This window comes from Coenobita brevimanus, chromosome 56 (assembly GCF_032717465.1).
Source record: "Coenobita brevimanus isolate Jiangsu-jjx chromosome 56, ASM3271746v2, whole genome shotgun sequence".
In the NCBI taxonomy this organism is placed as follows: domain Eukaryota; kingdom Metazoa; phylum Arthropoda; class Malacostraca; order Decapoda; family Coenobitidae; genus Coenobita; species Coenobita brevimanus.
In genome coordinates, this window is record NC_137009.1 from 40,118,153 (window position 1) to 40,132,687 (window position 14,535).

The 14,535-nt window shown below is 40.0% G+C and overlaps 1 protein-coding gene across 1 annotated transcript in view; it reads right to left on the reverse strand.

The window, feature by feature from the left end:
• The window catches only part of LOC145401740 (serine/threonine-protein kinase 32B), a 79,333-nt gene extending 65,260 nt beyond the window's left edge, over positions 1–14,073 (reverse strand). The window contains exon 1 of the mRNA XM_080273920.1: positions 13,845–14,073. Within this exon, the coding sequence (XP_080130046.1) occupies positions 13,845–14,073 (229 nt within the window). The remainder of the gene's footprint in view (positions 1–13,844) is intronic.
• Positions 14,074–14,535: the final 462 nt, after the last annotated feature.

Genomic DNA, 14,535 nt, shown 5'->3' on the forward strand with positions numbered 1-14,535 from the left:
CTGTACTGTATTATACATCTATCTATCTATCTATAGCCCGACGCCCTAATCCCGCAAAGGGTGGCCGCAGACAAAATGCCTCCAAGTCACTCTGTCACCCACCATTTGACTCCCCTCCCCCCAACTCACCCCCCCCTCCCTCATATACCTCTCAACTCCATCCCTCCACCTCATCCTCGGTCTACCCCTCCCTCTCCCTCCCTCCACCTCACCTACATACACCCTCTTAGTCAGTCTTTCATTCTCCATCCTCTCCACATGTCCAAACCACCTCAGTGTATTTCTCCTAATCTTTTCAACCACATCCACATCTACCCCACAACGTTCCTTCACTTCTTCATTCGTCAACCTGTCCCTCCATGTCACTCCACATGCTCCTCTCAAGTAACTCATTTCCACTGCTCTCACTCTTGACTTGTTCCCTCTTGCAAGGTCCACGCCTCGCTTCCATACGTCAGGGTAGGGATCACAATACTATCATGCAGTGACTTCTTAACTTCCATACTCACCTCCCTATTTCTCATCACTGCTTTCAGTGTGCCAACAACCTTCCTTCCCTGCTGTACCCTTTCACGTACTTCATCCCCCAAAGTTCCATCCTTACTCATCACACTACCCAAGTACTTGAATGCACTCACATTCTCCATATCCTCACCATCCAACCTCACTGCACACTCTATGACTTCATTCCTCTCAAACACCATAACTTTACTTTTGTTTACATTAACTTTCAGCTTCCTCCTCCTACACACTGTCCCAAATTCATTCACCAAACCTTGCAACTCCCATTCATCTTCACTCAACAATACTGTATCATCAGCAAACAGCAACACCGGAAGCTTCCAAATCTCACCCTCATTCATTAGGGCCACCCCCACATCCACTGCCCTACCTTGTACCTCCTTTACGACCCCATCCATATATATATTAAACAGCCATGGAGACATTACACACCCCTGTTTCAGTCCCACATTGAAATCAAAGAACTCACTCAGCTCACCATCCACTCGCACCGTAGCCCTAGCTCCCTCGTACATACTCTTCACAGCACTCAACAATTTCCCCTCCACTCCATATGTTCTTAATACCTTCCACATACCTTTCCTATCTATTCTGTCATAAGCTTTCTCCAAGTCCATGAAGGCAGCGTACACTTTCCTTCCCTTCTCTAGATACTTCTCCACTAAACATCTTAGAACAAATATCTGATCTACACACCCTTTTCCCTTCCTAAATCCCCCTTGTTCTTCTCCAACTAGCTCCTCTGTCATATGCCTAACCCTATCAATGAGTATTCTACCATATATTTTACCAGTCACACTAAAATAATCAAATTGAATAATGTACTGTATTATACATGCACTAAAATAATCAACTTGAATAATCTTTCTATCTATCTATCCATTGCCAGACGCCATAATCCCGTAAGGGGTGGCCATTTGACTTTGAGTTATTCTGTGCTGTACACTGATAAACATGTCCTTTATTTATCTTATCTTACTGTGGTGAACATAGCTGAGGTGGTGAGGCAGTCTGGACTGCTTCTGGCTTAATCGAACTTTTTCCGATATACTGTATAAGAATTGAGTCCATTAGCTCCTTGATTCCGATAAAAATGAATTCCAGTCTATTGAATTCCGTTATATCAAGGTGTTGCTGTATTGTAAAACCTACATTTCAGTGTAACGTAACCTAATCCAGCCCCGGCCTGGGCATTCTCCAGTCCTGACCATCCTGTAACTATTTTATTTCAGGTTCGGTGTTTTGGTCTTGGTGTTTAATGCTTCTGTTTGGTGTTTGTAGTGATTGCAGCGTTATTTTTTATTTTTTGAGGGGGAAGTAATGCTTCTTTGGGGTGCTTTTAGTTATTTCAATGTGTTTACGTTTTTCTTTATACAGTATTTTTATTGTTTTGCTTTTAGTGTTCATTTGCATTTTTATTTTTACTTGTTTTATATTCTTGTCAACCTGTATTCTTTGTTGTCATGTTTTGCCTTCATGACAGGTGCTATATGACCATGGCAATTTCTCTCTCTCTCTCTCTCTTCCCCATCAACCAAGCAACACCACATCATGCTGTGAGGGAATGAAACCCAGCCAGTTAAAAACTTACATTGTTATTAATTTGTGATGGAAGGTATGTAACAGAAAAATGTTGCAGAATAATCGTGTATTCTGGATATCTAGAGCCCCTGGTGGCATGAATCTGATGCCTCTCTCTCTCTCTCTCTCTCTCTCTCTCTCTCTCCAACAGAATTTACTGTGAATATTTTTGCCAAAAGTCTGATGCAGGTCAATTTTTAAGTAAAGTTTATGCTGTATATACAATATCTTAGTTTATATAGTAAATATCTTCAATTCCATAGGTACTTTTAAAGCTGGTTTGGGAAGGTGGTTAACAAATAAGAGTTAGGGAGTGTAGGTTGTGTAGGGCATGTCCAGGTATTGGAGGAGTTCTGGAGATTATTTGATTCCTGAAATGAATTCCGCATCCAAGAAGGGATGAGAGATGGGAGCCCCAAAAGAAACGTTAAGTCTCATAACCTCCCATGTACTCGAACTAGGTAAGTTTTTAAATGTAATGGAGTCGAAGAAGTTGCAAAATAGTGTTTGAAAAGAGCGCGGAAAAGGAACTTGGGAAACACTCTATTCACAATAATATCTATGACTATCGAAAAACATCACCCCCAACAAATTTAAATCTAAAGTACCTACTTATGCATTGAATAAAATTAGTATAATTTCTAGATATTGAGTTAAGAATTACAATTAGTGGATAGATTAGGAATATACCTGTGAATTTAAAGTAGATAAGATAGAAATGACAGACGGCGGTATTTGCAACAGGTAGGGGGGCGGGATGGATTTTGTTATTTTACTAAATATTGTGTTTTGTAATTATTGTCAGCGACTGTATGACATAAATAATAATGGCGGTAGTATGTAGAGTATTTGTGGATGTTGTGGAGTATGTGTGATGAGCATTGTGTGAAATATGTGAAGATGATGAAGCAGTGACAGTCGTGTTGGTGATGACAGGTGCAGTGTAATGGATTGAAGGCGTGACAGGAATATTTAGCGTGTTATATCGCATTAATCAGTGGTAGTCTGCTGCTCCCAGGTATATATTTATTAATCTTTACTTGTAGCATTTCCTTAATTTCTTTTTGAGTTAGTAGTGTGCATTAAGTTGACATTGCATTTGTGTTATTTTACATGTCCAAGGACGTTTCATATTGCTTATTGGAATGGTTTTTATAGTTTTTACAGGATATTTTATTGGTATTAGTTTACAAGTTGCCAATATGCAGTTCAGGGATATTCCACCATAAATGCATGCCTGGGGGTGTATTGACAACCTGTAAAGATATACGATGTTCTCTAGGCCATGAGTCTAGTGATTGAACTGTCATCATTTTACCTCCTATGACCAAATCTGTCTCATATCAACACAGCCAGTCAATTTAAGGCAGCTTTTGAGTTTTTCGAATAATTGTGATAGCAAGTCTGCCAAAGGTAAATCAAAACGAATACCCGATCGTGGCCTACCCAGTCTTCATATAACACTGACCCTAACCAAATATCATGTCATTGCCTGTGCTTATTCGAATTGTTCTGCACATTTTCAGTTTTGTGTTAATTTACCTTTATGTTCATCATCTTACTGTTTTTTGTTGTTTTTTTTGATGTGCTGCAGCAAAGAATTTATTTAAGTTATGGACTGTAATCATGAAAAGCCTAAGTACGTTGTATATATTGTTTTTCATCACTATTAATCAGTAGAGGTCATTTTGGTTCAGTGGATATTCTATATTGAGAGAGATTTAGAAGCTACAGTGAAATTATATATACTGTATATATATTTGAGCTCCAGCTTTTTTAATTAGGACACCTGCACCAGCTTTTTTTTTATTATTATTATTATTTATTTATTTATTTATTTTTTTTAAGGAAGCCCTCACCAGGTTTTTTATTAGGTAACCAGCACCATCTTTTTTTAAATTAAGAAACCCTGCCTGCACCAGCTTTTGTAAATGAGGAAATGAGCCAGCTTTTTTTTAATTAGGAAACCCGCACCAGCTTTTCACATTTGGAAACTCACCAGCTTTTTAAGTTTGGAAACTCGCACTTTTTTTTTTAATAATAATAATAATAGTAATAATGATACCTCCACCAACTTTTCCGTGCCTGTTTGGTAAAGAATTCCCCATTTTTTGTACTGAAATTATCTCCAGTAATTGTATCTTCATATATGACAAGTACATTCTGTGGAAATAACAGGTTGTATCAGGTTGGTTGATGTCGGTGGTGGCATTGTACTGAGGGTGGTGGGTCAACTGGGACCCAAATAGCTGAGGTTAGTTAAGTTGGGCTGAATTAGGTTAAGTTGTGTTAGGTTAGTAGGGATGACACGAAAGCCATATCAACCAGTATGCCCACAACTTCAAAAATATTATGGTGACACTTTTATGTAAGAATCACAAATAACATTGTGTCTTGTGATTTTTGCTTACACCTGTCACACAGCAAAATCACCTTTGTAATGTTAATGGGAATATTGTAGGACAGTGAGTATTGGAAACAGTACTTACACATCATTGACGGGTGATCAGGTCACTGAAGGTGGTTTGGTACAGTATTTTACATATGGCTGTCACATTGTACAGGTTTTGGTGTGTGCTGTGGTGTATTTTATTATGCACAGTACTCTCATTGCAGATCAAGGTAAATTCCCATATGATATTTGTATCTGGTTGATTTGGTAGACAGTGTTGTGTGGGTTAGGCCATGGCAACTGAAGCATTTGATGGAAATGACAGGTGGAATTATTTAAAGAAAAAAAAAAAAAAGAGAGAGAGAGAGAGAAATACTTGTATCATCACAAATACTGAGGATGAGATGGAGGGATGGAGTAGAGAAGGTAGATGAGAAAGGGATGTGAGTTGGGGAGAGGGCTGTGAAATGGCAGGGGACAGGGTGACATGGAGGCAGTCTGTTTGTGGCCACCCCTTTGGGATTAAGGCGTCTGACTATAGATAGATAGATTGACAAAGCCCATTCCTTCGTAAAGTTGCTTGGTTAGGTTAGATTACCGGTAGTATTGTTAATAGCAAATGAAGCAAGCCCAGTGGAAATGATAAAATTTGTAATAGAAAATTAAAAAATAAATCCAGGAGTACCAAAAATGGTTGAGGCCAATTGGTCATTGGTGTAGCCTAGGCGAGGCTGTGCTCTCTTCACATTAACTTGGTCCAGAGATATTTCTGTTATTGTTGCTATTAGTATTATTTTTCCCCAAATTTAGCTTAGTAGCGGAATAAGACAGTACTGTGGTGTGACCCTCAAGTATTGTAAATACCACCTCTTTGTAACCAATCTTAGTGTTACTCGTGGCATCTTGAATGTTGAGCCATAACAACAGATTAACATACAAATATGGTGTACAAGTTTATAGGTTTACAAATTTATTTAAATGCAAGCAACCCCTCATGAGGTATAAAGAGTGCGGTAAAACTTTATCATCAATATCCAGCATACAGCAGTATCATCAATATCCAGGATACAGCAGTAGTAGCAGCAAAATTACATTACATTTTGTCTCTGAATAATTCACTATGATGGATACAGACTTAAATATCAGTGTATGATTATTTTTCACCATAAATAGACTTAACAAGTTATTAGGATACATGTAATAATATATGTCCAGATATAGCAGTGCAGTACTTGACCTCATACCTGTGTCATGCTGTTCACACAGAGTACAAAGTCAGTCCTTAGCAGCTGCTGGTAGTATTATGACGGCCTGTGGCACTTGGTAACTTAGCGTTGCTACAGTTAACGTATATACATAAAGTATTAATGTACTTTCATGGAAACTTGCTCAGAAAATCATGAAATTTCTTTTTCTTTCATTAGTGTGTAGTTAAGCCTATGTGATGGTTGTGCACACCCTCATCTCTGATTGTACTTGCATTCATTCTTAGTTTATATGCATTTTTTAACCACACTTATGTTTATACCATTTTGTTTATTAAAGATGTGACATACCATTATTACCCAACACACTTTATTTCAACAGGCCTGATTTATATACGTGAGGGTGATGCAGCTTTGTTACAAATCTGTAAAGTATATGAGAAATGTACAGAAGTACCGTACAGGTAATTGCATTTTGTTGTACAGCTCTGCACAGGTGTTCAAAGGTAAAGTTAAATGATGTATCTTGTTCATCAGACTATAGGTTGCACTTTTAGCATGTAATATCTGCTTACTTTTTTATGAAGTACTGTACTGCATTATATATAAAGACATGGTGTGGAATGGATGTAAGATTTAGTACTGTACTGTCTTATTCTGCCATCAAGGAACAGGAAATACAACTCAAAAATGATGCCAATGTCCACCTGGTTAACATAAACAAACCATAATTATATTACTAAAGACATGCTGTGCAATAGATGAAGAATTTAGTCTTGTCTTATTGTGCCATTGTGTGGAGGGGGAGACCAAGGATGGTATGGAGGGATGGAGTGGAGAGGTATATCAGCAAGGGAGGTGTAAGTTGGGGGAAGGGCAGTGTAAACGCAGGGGACTGGGTGACATGGAGGTGATTTGTTTGTGGCCACCCCTTATAGGATTAAGGCATCTGACTATAGGTAGATAGAGGTGGATTATTCTGCCATCAAGCTACAAGAAATAAAATTAAAACATGATGACAATGACCACCAGGTTAAGATAAAGCAACTCTAATTATATTGACTTATACAGCAGGTGTGTAGTGTAGTATGGCTGCAATCAACTGGCCAAGACTGACTACAACCTCACCATTGTACCAGCCTTCACCTGTGTTGTGCTGGACTGAACTTCACCTACGAGGACATCCCACCCTCACCACACTGCCGCATGTGCTGCGCCTGACTGTGGTAATGTACTAAAACATCATTTCACTTTGTTGATGCTCCCCTACTTAGGAAATATACAGATTAAAAATTTCAAAGATAAATTATTATTATTATTATTATAATTCACTCTCATCTTAAATGTCAGGACTAACTGCCTAGCCCCGGGCTCCTGTGCTCCTCATGGGGCAACGTAGGATTGGATGATGGATGGATGGATTATTATTATTATTATTATTATTATTATTATTTAGAAGCATTTGTTATTTCTGTAGTAACATTATAATACTAAAGCTATAGATTATTAGTAGTTTTTTGTACTGCTGGTAAATTTACTTGACCTCGTTGCCTTGATAGTGGTACAGTATTTCAGTCCACCTTTGTTCATTATGTTCATGAATGATTTGTACTTACTGTATAGCTCTCAGGTAATTGTGATTCTTAACATGAACTGTTTGAGTTAAAGAACACTAGTCAGTCTCATTTTAGTTTATGTAGGGGAGCAAGTGTGAATGTAGTAACAGTAGTACAGTAATATTTGTGTGGACGTGTGGAATAGGGCAGAGAATTGTGTGTGTATGGACTTATGGAGTGTTGGGGGCAGGATAGTGACTTGGATACATGAACTAAGTGACTGACGGGAGAAATGTGGTTACAGGAGTGTGTAGAAGGTGTATCAGTGTGAATGTTTAGGAAAGATAAGAGAAGTTACAACTGCCATCCTAGATACACAGGAATGGGCAACTATAAACCTTTTTTATAATACAAGATGAACAGAGGAGGGAAAAAACTCACACACACACAAGACTGGACTGACATAGGCCTGGGATGAGGTCGTAGGGTGACCTCGGATAAGAGAATGTGACCTCAGGGATAAGGGACTGAACAGGGAGGCTGCCAGAAATCAAGCAGTGTGGAGAGCCGCCATTAGGTGACCCAGGCCAGATGCATGCAGGCATGTTAGAGCCATTACAAACAAGTGATACAATCAGGCTAACACCACAAGTATTGGTTTAACTGAAAGGAATTGTAGCAGTCAGGCACTTCAAAAGGTTTCTAAAAATAAACCTTTCAGTGGTATTGATATAGCGGGAGGGGTATATCGAGGATGAGGTGGAGGGATGGGGTGGAGAGATACTTACATACATTCATAGACAATGTTAAGCTTACGAGAGAGAGCTTGATGAGGTATGCAGTAGTCAGTGGACCTCTCCAGTACAGGAAGGGGATTTGCCATGATTAATACACTCATATGAAAGCAGCAGGAATTAACACAGAAAATAAGTCTCTAGATTGAAGGCGTCTGGCTATAGTTAAATATAGATACATAGATAAATAGATAAGAATGAATAACAGATAATATTGATGGCTTGGATAGGTAGGTATAGTGGGTAGGTTATGTGATGGTGTATATAGGTAGGTACAGTAGGTAGGTTATGTGATGGTGTATATAGGTAGGTATAGTAGTTAGGTTATGTGATGGTGTATATAGGTAGGTAGGTAGATGGATAGAGATAGGTAGATTATGTGTGTAGTATCAGTGAGTATTGTGATGGTTTGAATGATGGATGAAAGGATGTATGGCCCATTTCACTGTCCACTATGCTTTTATTACATTATTAATCTGTTTCTGGACCATACCCACCCCATGTATTACTGGGAAAAGGGGTAAACAGGATTTCTTTTTACTGTTATTGTAATAATAGTGATTTATTGTTGTTGTTATTGTTATCCTACCTTACCCCAGCCATACGTGGGAGGAAAGGTTAAGATTATTATTACAGTATTATTATTACCATATACACAGGCATTCACCACTGTATTGAGTGCCATCATTATATAGTGTTAGTGTTATTGCCGTGTATACAGGCATTCATCACCATATTGAGTACCATCATTATATTGTGTTAGTACCTCTGGAGTGTTGTATTTAGATTGTAAAGGCAGTGTCCTGCTGATAGTGATAAAATCAACATTAACCTTCAAATCAGTTTAAAAATGTTAATGGACACAAAATGCACAAAAAGTATTACAGTACACAGAAATTTGAACATGTAAAGTTTGTAAACATCTAACGTTTGAATGCGATAATTTATTAAGCCTGTCGTTGTTATTTCCCAACGTTAACACAAATGACCACCAACTCTGGCATCTAAAATTGACTGCTGCATTTATCTGGTACTGGTGACCTCACTGTAAAGTGTCTCATCACCAGTGGTAACAGTTTCTTTTCCTCCTTTTGGTGCAGAAACTCTTTATTTTTCTTATTTATTTTAATCGTATTCAGATTTCATCTTAAATGTGGCTTCAAAAAGGTGTCCCAGCTTTACTGATTAGTACAGTGCCATGAAGAAAAGTATGCAACGTAACAATCCAGCCATATGTGTGCATTGTGTGGCAAGTGTTGCGAGGTGATTGGGGTAATGGAAACACAGCCATATAAACATGAACATGTGAAAGCACTCACAGGTTGTGTACTGACTGAAACAGTAGTGAATAACCATCCTTGCACATGTTGTCAAAGATAGTGATGGTGTTCAGAATATTACAGTACGGTATATGACATAACAAAGCAGTGTGATAAGATAGTAAGATATGTAACTTCTTTTTTGTGTGAAATTACAGTAAATATCCCCTAACCTCACAACATCACTTGTCAGATGTCACCAACTAACAGATTTACTCACTATTAACATAAGCATGATTGTTCGTCAGCAGCTGTCTCCTTATATATGTCTTTTAGGGTCACTGTTAAACCATTGTGCAATATGTATTTGCCTAAATTGCCTGGTAACCACAGTAATTATAAATCTCCAGCGTCTTTTTCCAGACAAGGATTGTGGAAAGTGTTAAGAATATATGGAGTAGATGGGAAGTTGTTGAATGCTGTGAAGAGTATGTACGATGGTGCGAAGGCTGCAGTGCGTGTGGATGGTGAACTAAGTGAATTTTTCTCTTTGAAAGTTGGTTTGAAGCAGGGATGTGTCATGTCTCCATGGTTTTTCAATCTGTACATGGATGGGGTAATAAAAGAGGTACAAGGTAGGGTAGTGGATGTTGGAGTGGCCCTGGTGAGAGAGGATAGTGTTTGGAAACTCCCTGTACTGTTGTTTGCAGATGATACTGTGTTGTTGAGTGAAGACGAAGGGGAGCTGCAAGGCTTGGTGGATGAGTTTGAGAGAGTGTGTAAGAAACGGAACCTAAAGGTGAATGTAGGGAAGAGTAAAGTGATGGTCTTTGAGAGAGGTGAAGTTAGTGAATGTACAGCGAGGTTGGATGGTGAGGAATTGGAAAATGTGAGTACGTTTAAGTATTTGGGTAGTGTGATGAGTAAGGTTGGAGGTTTGGAGGGTGAAGTGCTTGAAAGGGTACAGCAGGGAAGAAAGGTTGCTGGTTCCTTGAAAGCAGTGATAAGAAACAGGGAAGTGAGCATGGAAGTGAAAAAGTTACTACATGACAGTATTGTGATACCAACTCTAACGTACGGAAGTGAAGCTTGGACATTGTTGGAAGGACACAAGTCAAGAGTGAGAGCAGTGGAAATGAGTTATTTAAGAGGAGCCTGTGGAGTCACGTGGAGAGACAGGCTGACGAATGAGGATATAAAGGAGCGTTGTGGTGTGGATCTGGATGTGATAGGAAGCGTTATGAGGAACACACTGAGGTGGTTTGGCCATGTGGAGAGGATGGAGGGTGAAAGACTGACGAAGAGAGTGTATGTGAGTGAGGTGGGGGGGGGAAGAGGGAGGGGGAGGCCGAGGATGAGATGGAGGGATGGGGTGGAGAGGTATATGAGAGAGGGGGGTGTGAGTTGGGAGCAGGGCAGTGAAATGGCGGGGGACAGGGCGACTTGGAGGCGATTTGTTTGTGGCCACCCCAAACGGGATTGAGGCGTCTGGTAATAGATAGATAGTCTTTTTCCACTGATGTCACACACACACGTGCACACAGATCGCATCAGTATATGAGATATTGATATTTCTGCAATGCAAACCTATACAGGTGTGCATTATCATAAAATCACTCTCTTTCTGTGTCTGCCTTCTTCTCTCCTTATTTCTCCCATCATTCCTGTCACATTTTATTACACCTCTTTCCATCTCAGGTGGCTTTACATTGAATGACAAGCCTAATTGTTTCCTGCAAGCCAGGAAATCATTACAACGCTGGGTGGTAACCATATAACCAACCCATACGTGTTCCCTATGTGTCAGCAAGTGTGTTGGCAGAGGGTTAGTGCCCCTCCCCGTAAAACATCTAACTCAAAGACTAACAGCCACCCCTTACGGGACTGTGGCGTCTGGCAATAGGTAGATAAAACACATAATAAAATAAACTAAGCCTTCTGTGGGCAAGCAATGAACAATATGAGAAGAACAGGGTGTAGCGTCACACCACATTGGTCCTGTAAACAGTATCAGCCGATCAACCGCTACACAACACAAGGGGGTGATAAAAGATGTGTAGTTCAGTTATATGGGAATAAATGGATGCTAAATTATTTTCCCCTTTTGACTGATTCATTGCTGTTGTTATTATTATTATTATTATTATTATTATTATTATTGTTATTGTCATTATTATTATTTTTATTATTACTATTATTATGTAGCTAAGTATTTTATAACCTGTCTTTTTTTTTTATTCAAACCAAATTAATTTCATCATTGTTAAAAAAATATTATAGGCTAAGTTCATTGAGTCTCCTTGGTTGCTAGTCGAACCAAACCTGTTTCCAGCTATCGTTCTGTACAATCTCCCTGGTTACTAGTGAAATTAAACCTCTCCTGCAATCAAGCTTTAGAATCTCCTTGGTTACTAGTCAAATCAACCCTCCCCAGCAATCATACTCTAGAACCTCCTTGGTTACTAGTCAAATCAAATCTCCCCAGCGATCATACTCTAGAATCTCCTTGGTAACTAGTCAAATCAAACCTCATTCATGTGATTATACTCTAGTCTCCCTGGTTACTAGTCAAATGAATCCTCTATTTCATGCAATCAGGCTTCAGAATCTCCTTGGTTACTAGTCAGATCAATCAACTGCAATTGTACTTCAGAATCTCCTTGGTTACTAGTCAGATCAATCAACTGCAATTGTACTTCAGAATCTCCTTGGTTACTAGTGAAATGAAGTCACTGAGCTGAAAGGGGTCATGTTTTTGCTTTGAAACAGTAAACCTACGATCAGACAGAGAAAAAAGGAGGGAAAAGAGAAAGAGAAGAAGAAGAGGGAGACAGCCTCAGGTTATAAAATGCTTGTTGAATTAGCTGGCAATAAATGTAGGGGAGTTATTCATTTTCTCGCTGTGTTATTATGCATTTGCTGTACATTATTATTATTATTATTATTATTATTATTATTGTTGTTGTTGTTGTTTTGTGATGTACGATTTTTCTGATGCTCGTGTAGATTTTTTCCTATTGTTATTTCCATTGATATATTTGCATTATTATTGCTGTTGTCATGTATATGTATATGGAGTACAGAGAGTGGATAGGATACGAAATAATGTGATTCATGAAAGTCGCGGAGTGAGGAAGTCTGTGGACACCAGAATTGAAGAGAGTGTACTGAGATGGTATGGTCATGTGGAGAGAATGGATAACAATAGAGTGGTGAAAAAGGTTAATCTGAGTGAATTTGAAGGAGGGAGGAGGCGAGGTAGGCCAAGGAGAAGGTAGAGGGATATGGTGGATGAGTGTATGAGGAAGAGAGGTATGGAAGTCAGTGAGGCTAGGGAACTGACAAGAGATCAAGCTGGCTGGATGAATATGAAGGAGGGAGGAGGCGAGGTAGGCCAAGAAGGTGGAGGGATATGGTGGAGGAGTGTGTGAGGAAGAGAGGTATGGAAGTCAGTGAGGCTAGGGGACTGACAAGAGATCGAGCTGGCCGGATGAATATTGTGAGAAGTGCATGATCAGGGACTTGGCAACCCATTTTTTAATGTGACAGTGTCCAGATTGACTATTGGACATGTTTATGTGAAGCTACAGAACGTGTTGAATGTTTTTGGCATATCCAATACAGCCAGGATTCCGTGGTCTTGAATGATGAATGAATGGAAGTGTGGCCCATTGGATTGGACATTTTTGGGCTGTCTGGATGTTCCTACTCCTTACCCTGCCCTGGGTGGGAAAGGAGGTCCCAGTGGTGATGATGATGATGATGATTATACAATAACAGAACAGAGGGAGGAAAAATATAAAACAAAATAATCCATAAACCAGATGACAGGTGCTTGTTAACCTTGCAGGGAATCATGGGTAGATGGCAGTTTTAGGCCAAGTTAAATTAGAAGGAGTATATGACCTTGTAACCCAGCCATTGAGTTGCGTTTGATCCCAGGAGGATGCCGGCTCAACTCAATGCCGGTCCCAAGCCCGGATGAATTGGGGAGGGTTGGTGTCAGGAGTGGGTGTCCGGCCGTAAAACTTTGCCAAGCCCAGACACGGTATGGTTTACCGTACCGTTTAGCTGACTGAATATCAGGTGTTTTCCCTGGCTGAGTCATGTCCCCCCCTCCCTCCCCCTTACCTCTCTCTCACTGTCTCTCTTCGTGTGAGGCCTGGGTGGCTGGGTACTTAGAATAGTCCACACATACATAGCCTCCCAGTTTCTGTCAAATTGATGTCGTCTCGCCATGCTTGCTTGTTGTGTGGGGATGGTCTTCTTACGAGGGGGTCGCTAAGAAGGGGTCTTAAATGTGATGCTCTGGCCCTAGGTTGTACTGCGCGAACCCACAACTGGCACGTAAGGTGAACGGCGAGATGTCACAAAGGGAGGACGTTCCGGCCATCACATGCACTCGGCCCTTGCGTGTGACAATCACGTGGTTGTTTGTTTTTTATTTTTTTCCATTGAATAATGTCTTTTCAATTTTGATTTTAGTAATTTTTATCACAAATGTTTATTATGTGCCGTGTGGGTGTTGGATGTACCTGAGAGGACGCTTTTGAGGCCATAACCTTGGGTACAACAAACAACCGGACTATATGCCATTTTCACCCTGCCTGGCACCATATCTGTGGGGTCATCAACACCTGAGGCACTGATGTCATTCCTGATGGTGTCGGACTTGTTGAATTGAGTATAGTCTGGGCCGATGTGTTGCTCGTTAATCAGGGCACCAGCACTTATCTGAATGTCATACGTGGGACGCTGATACATATTTCACATCCACCCAGTCTTCACACACCATTGCTCTGATGGCTGTGGTTCATATACCATTGCTCTGATGGCTCTGGTTCACTCCATTGCTCTGATGGCTGTGGTTCATGCATCATTGCTGTGATGGGCATGGCGCCCCAAACACCCCTTGAGTTAGATCGCTTTTGATCACAGCCACATGGACCACCTGAATATTCTGTAGTAACTGGCAAGCCTTCAGAAAGGCATTTGTGTGTGTATGTGTGTGTGTGTGTGTGTGTTCAGGGTGCCTCCAATCCATTAGCTTCCTAAATGGGTGAGATTTTTAATTGTTAAAAATGTCACCAAGCCGCTAGGTTTCCAGATTAGATGTACTTTTATATGTCATAAAAGTACGATGTCACCGAAACGTCACCAAGGTATTTTAAAGTACGATGTCACCAAAATGTCACCAAGCTACACTGTATAAAAAATATATCCGGA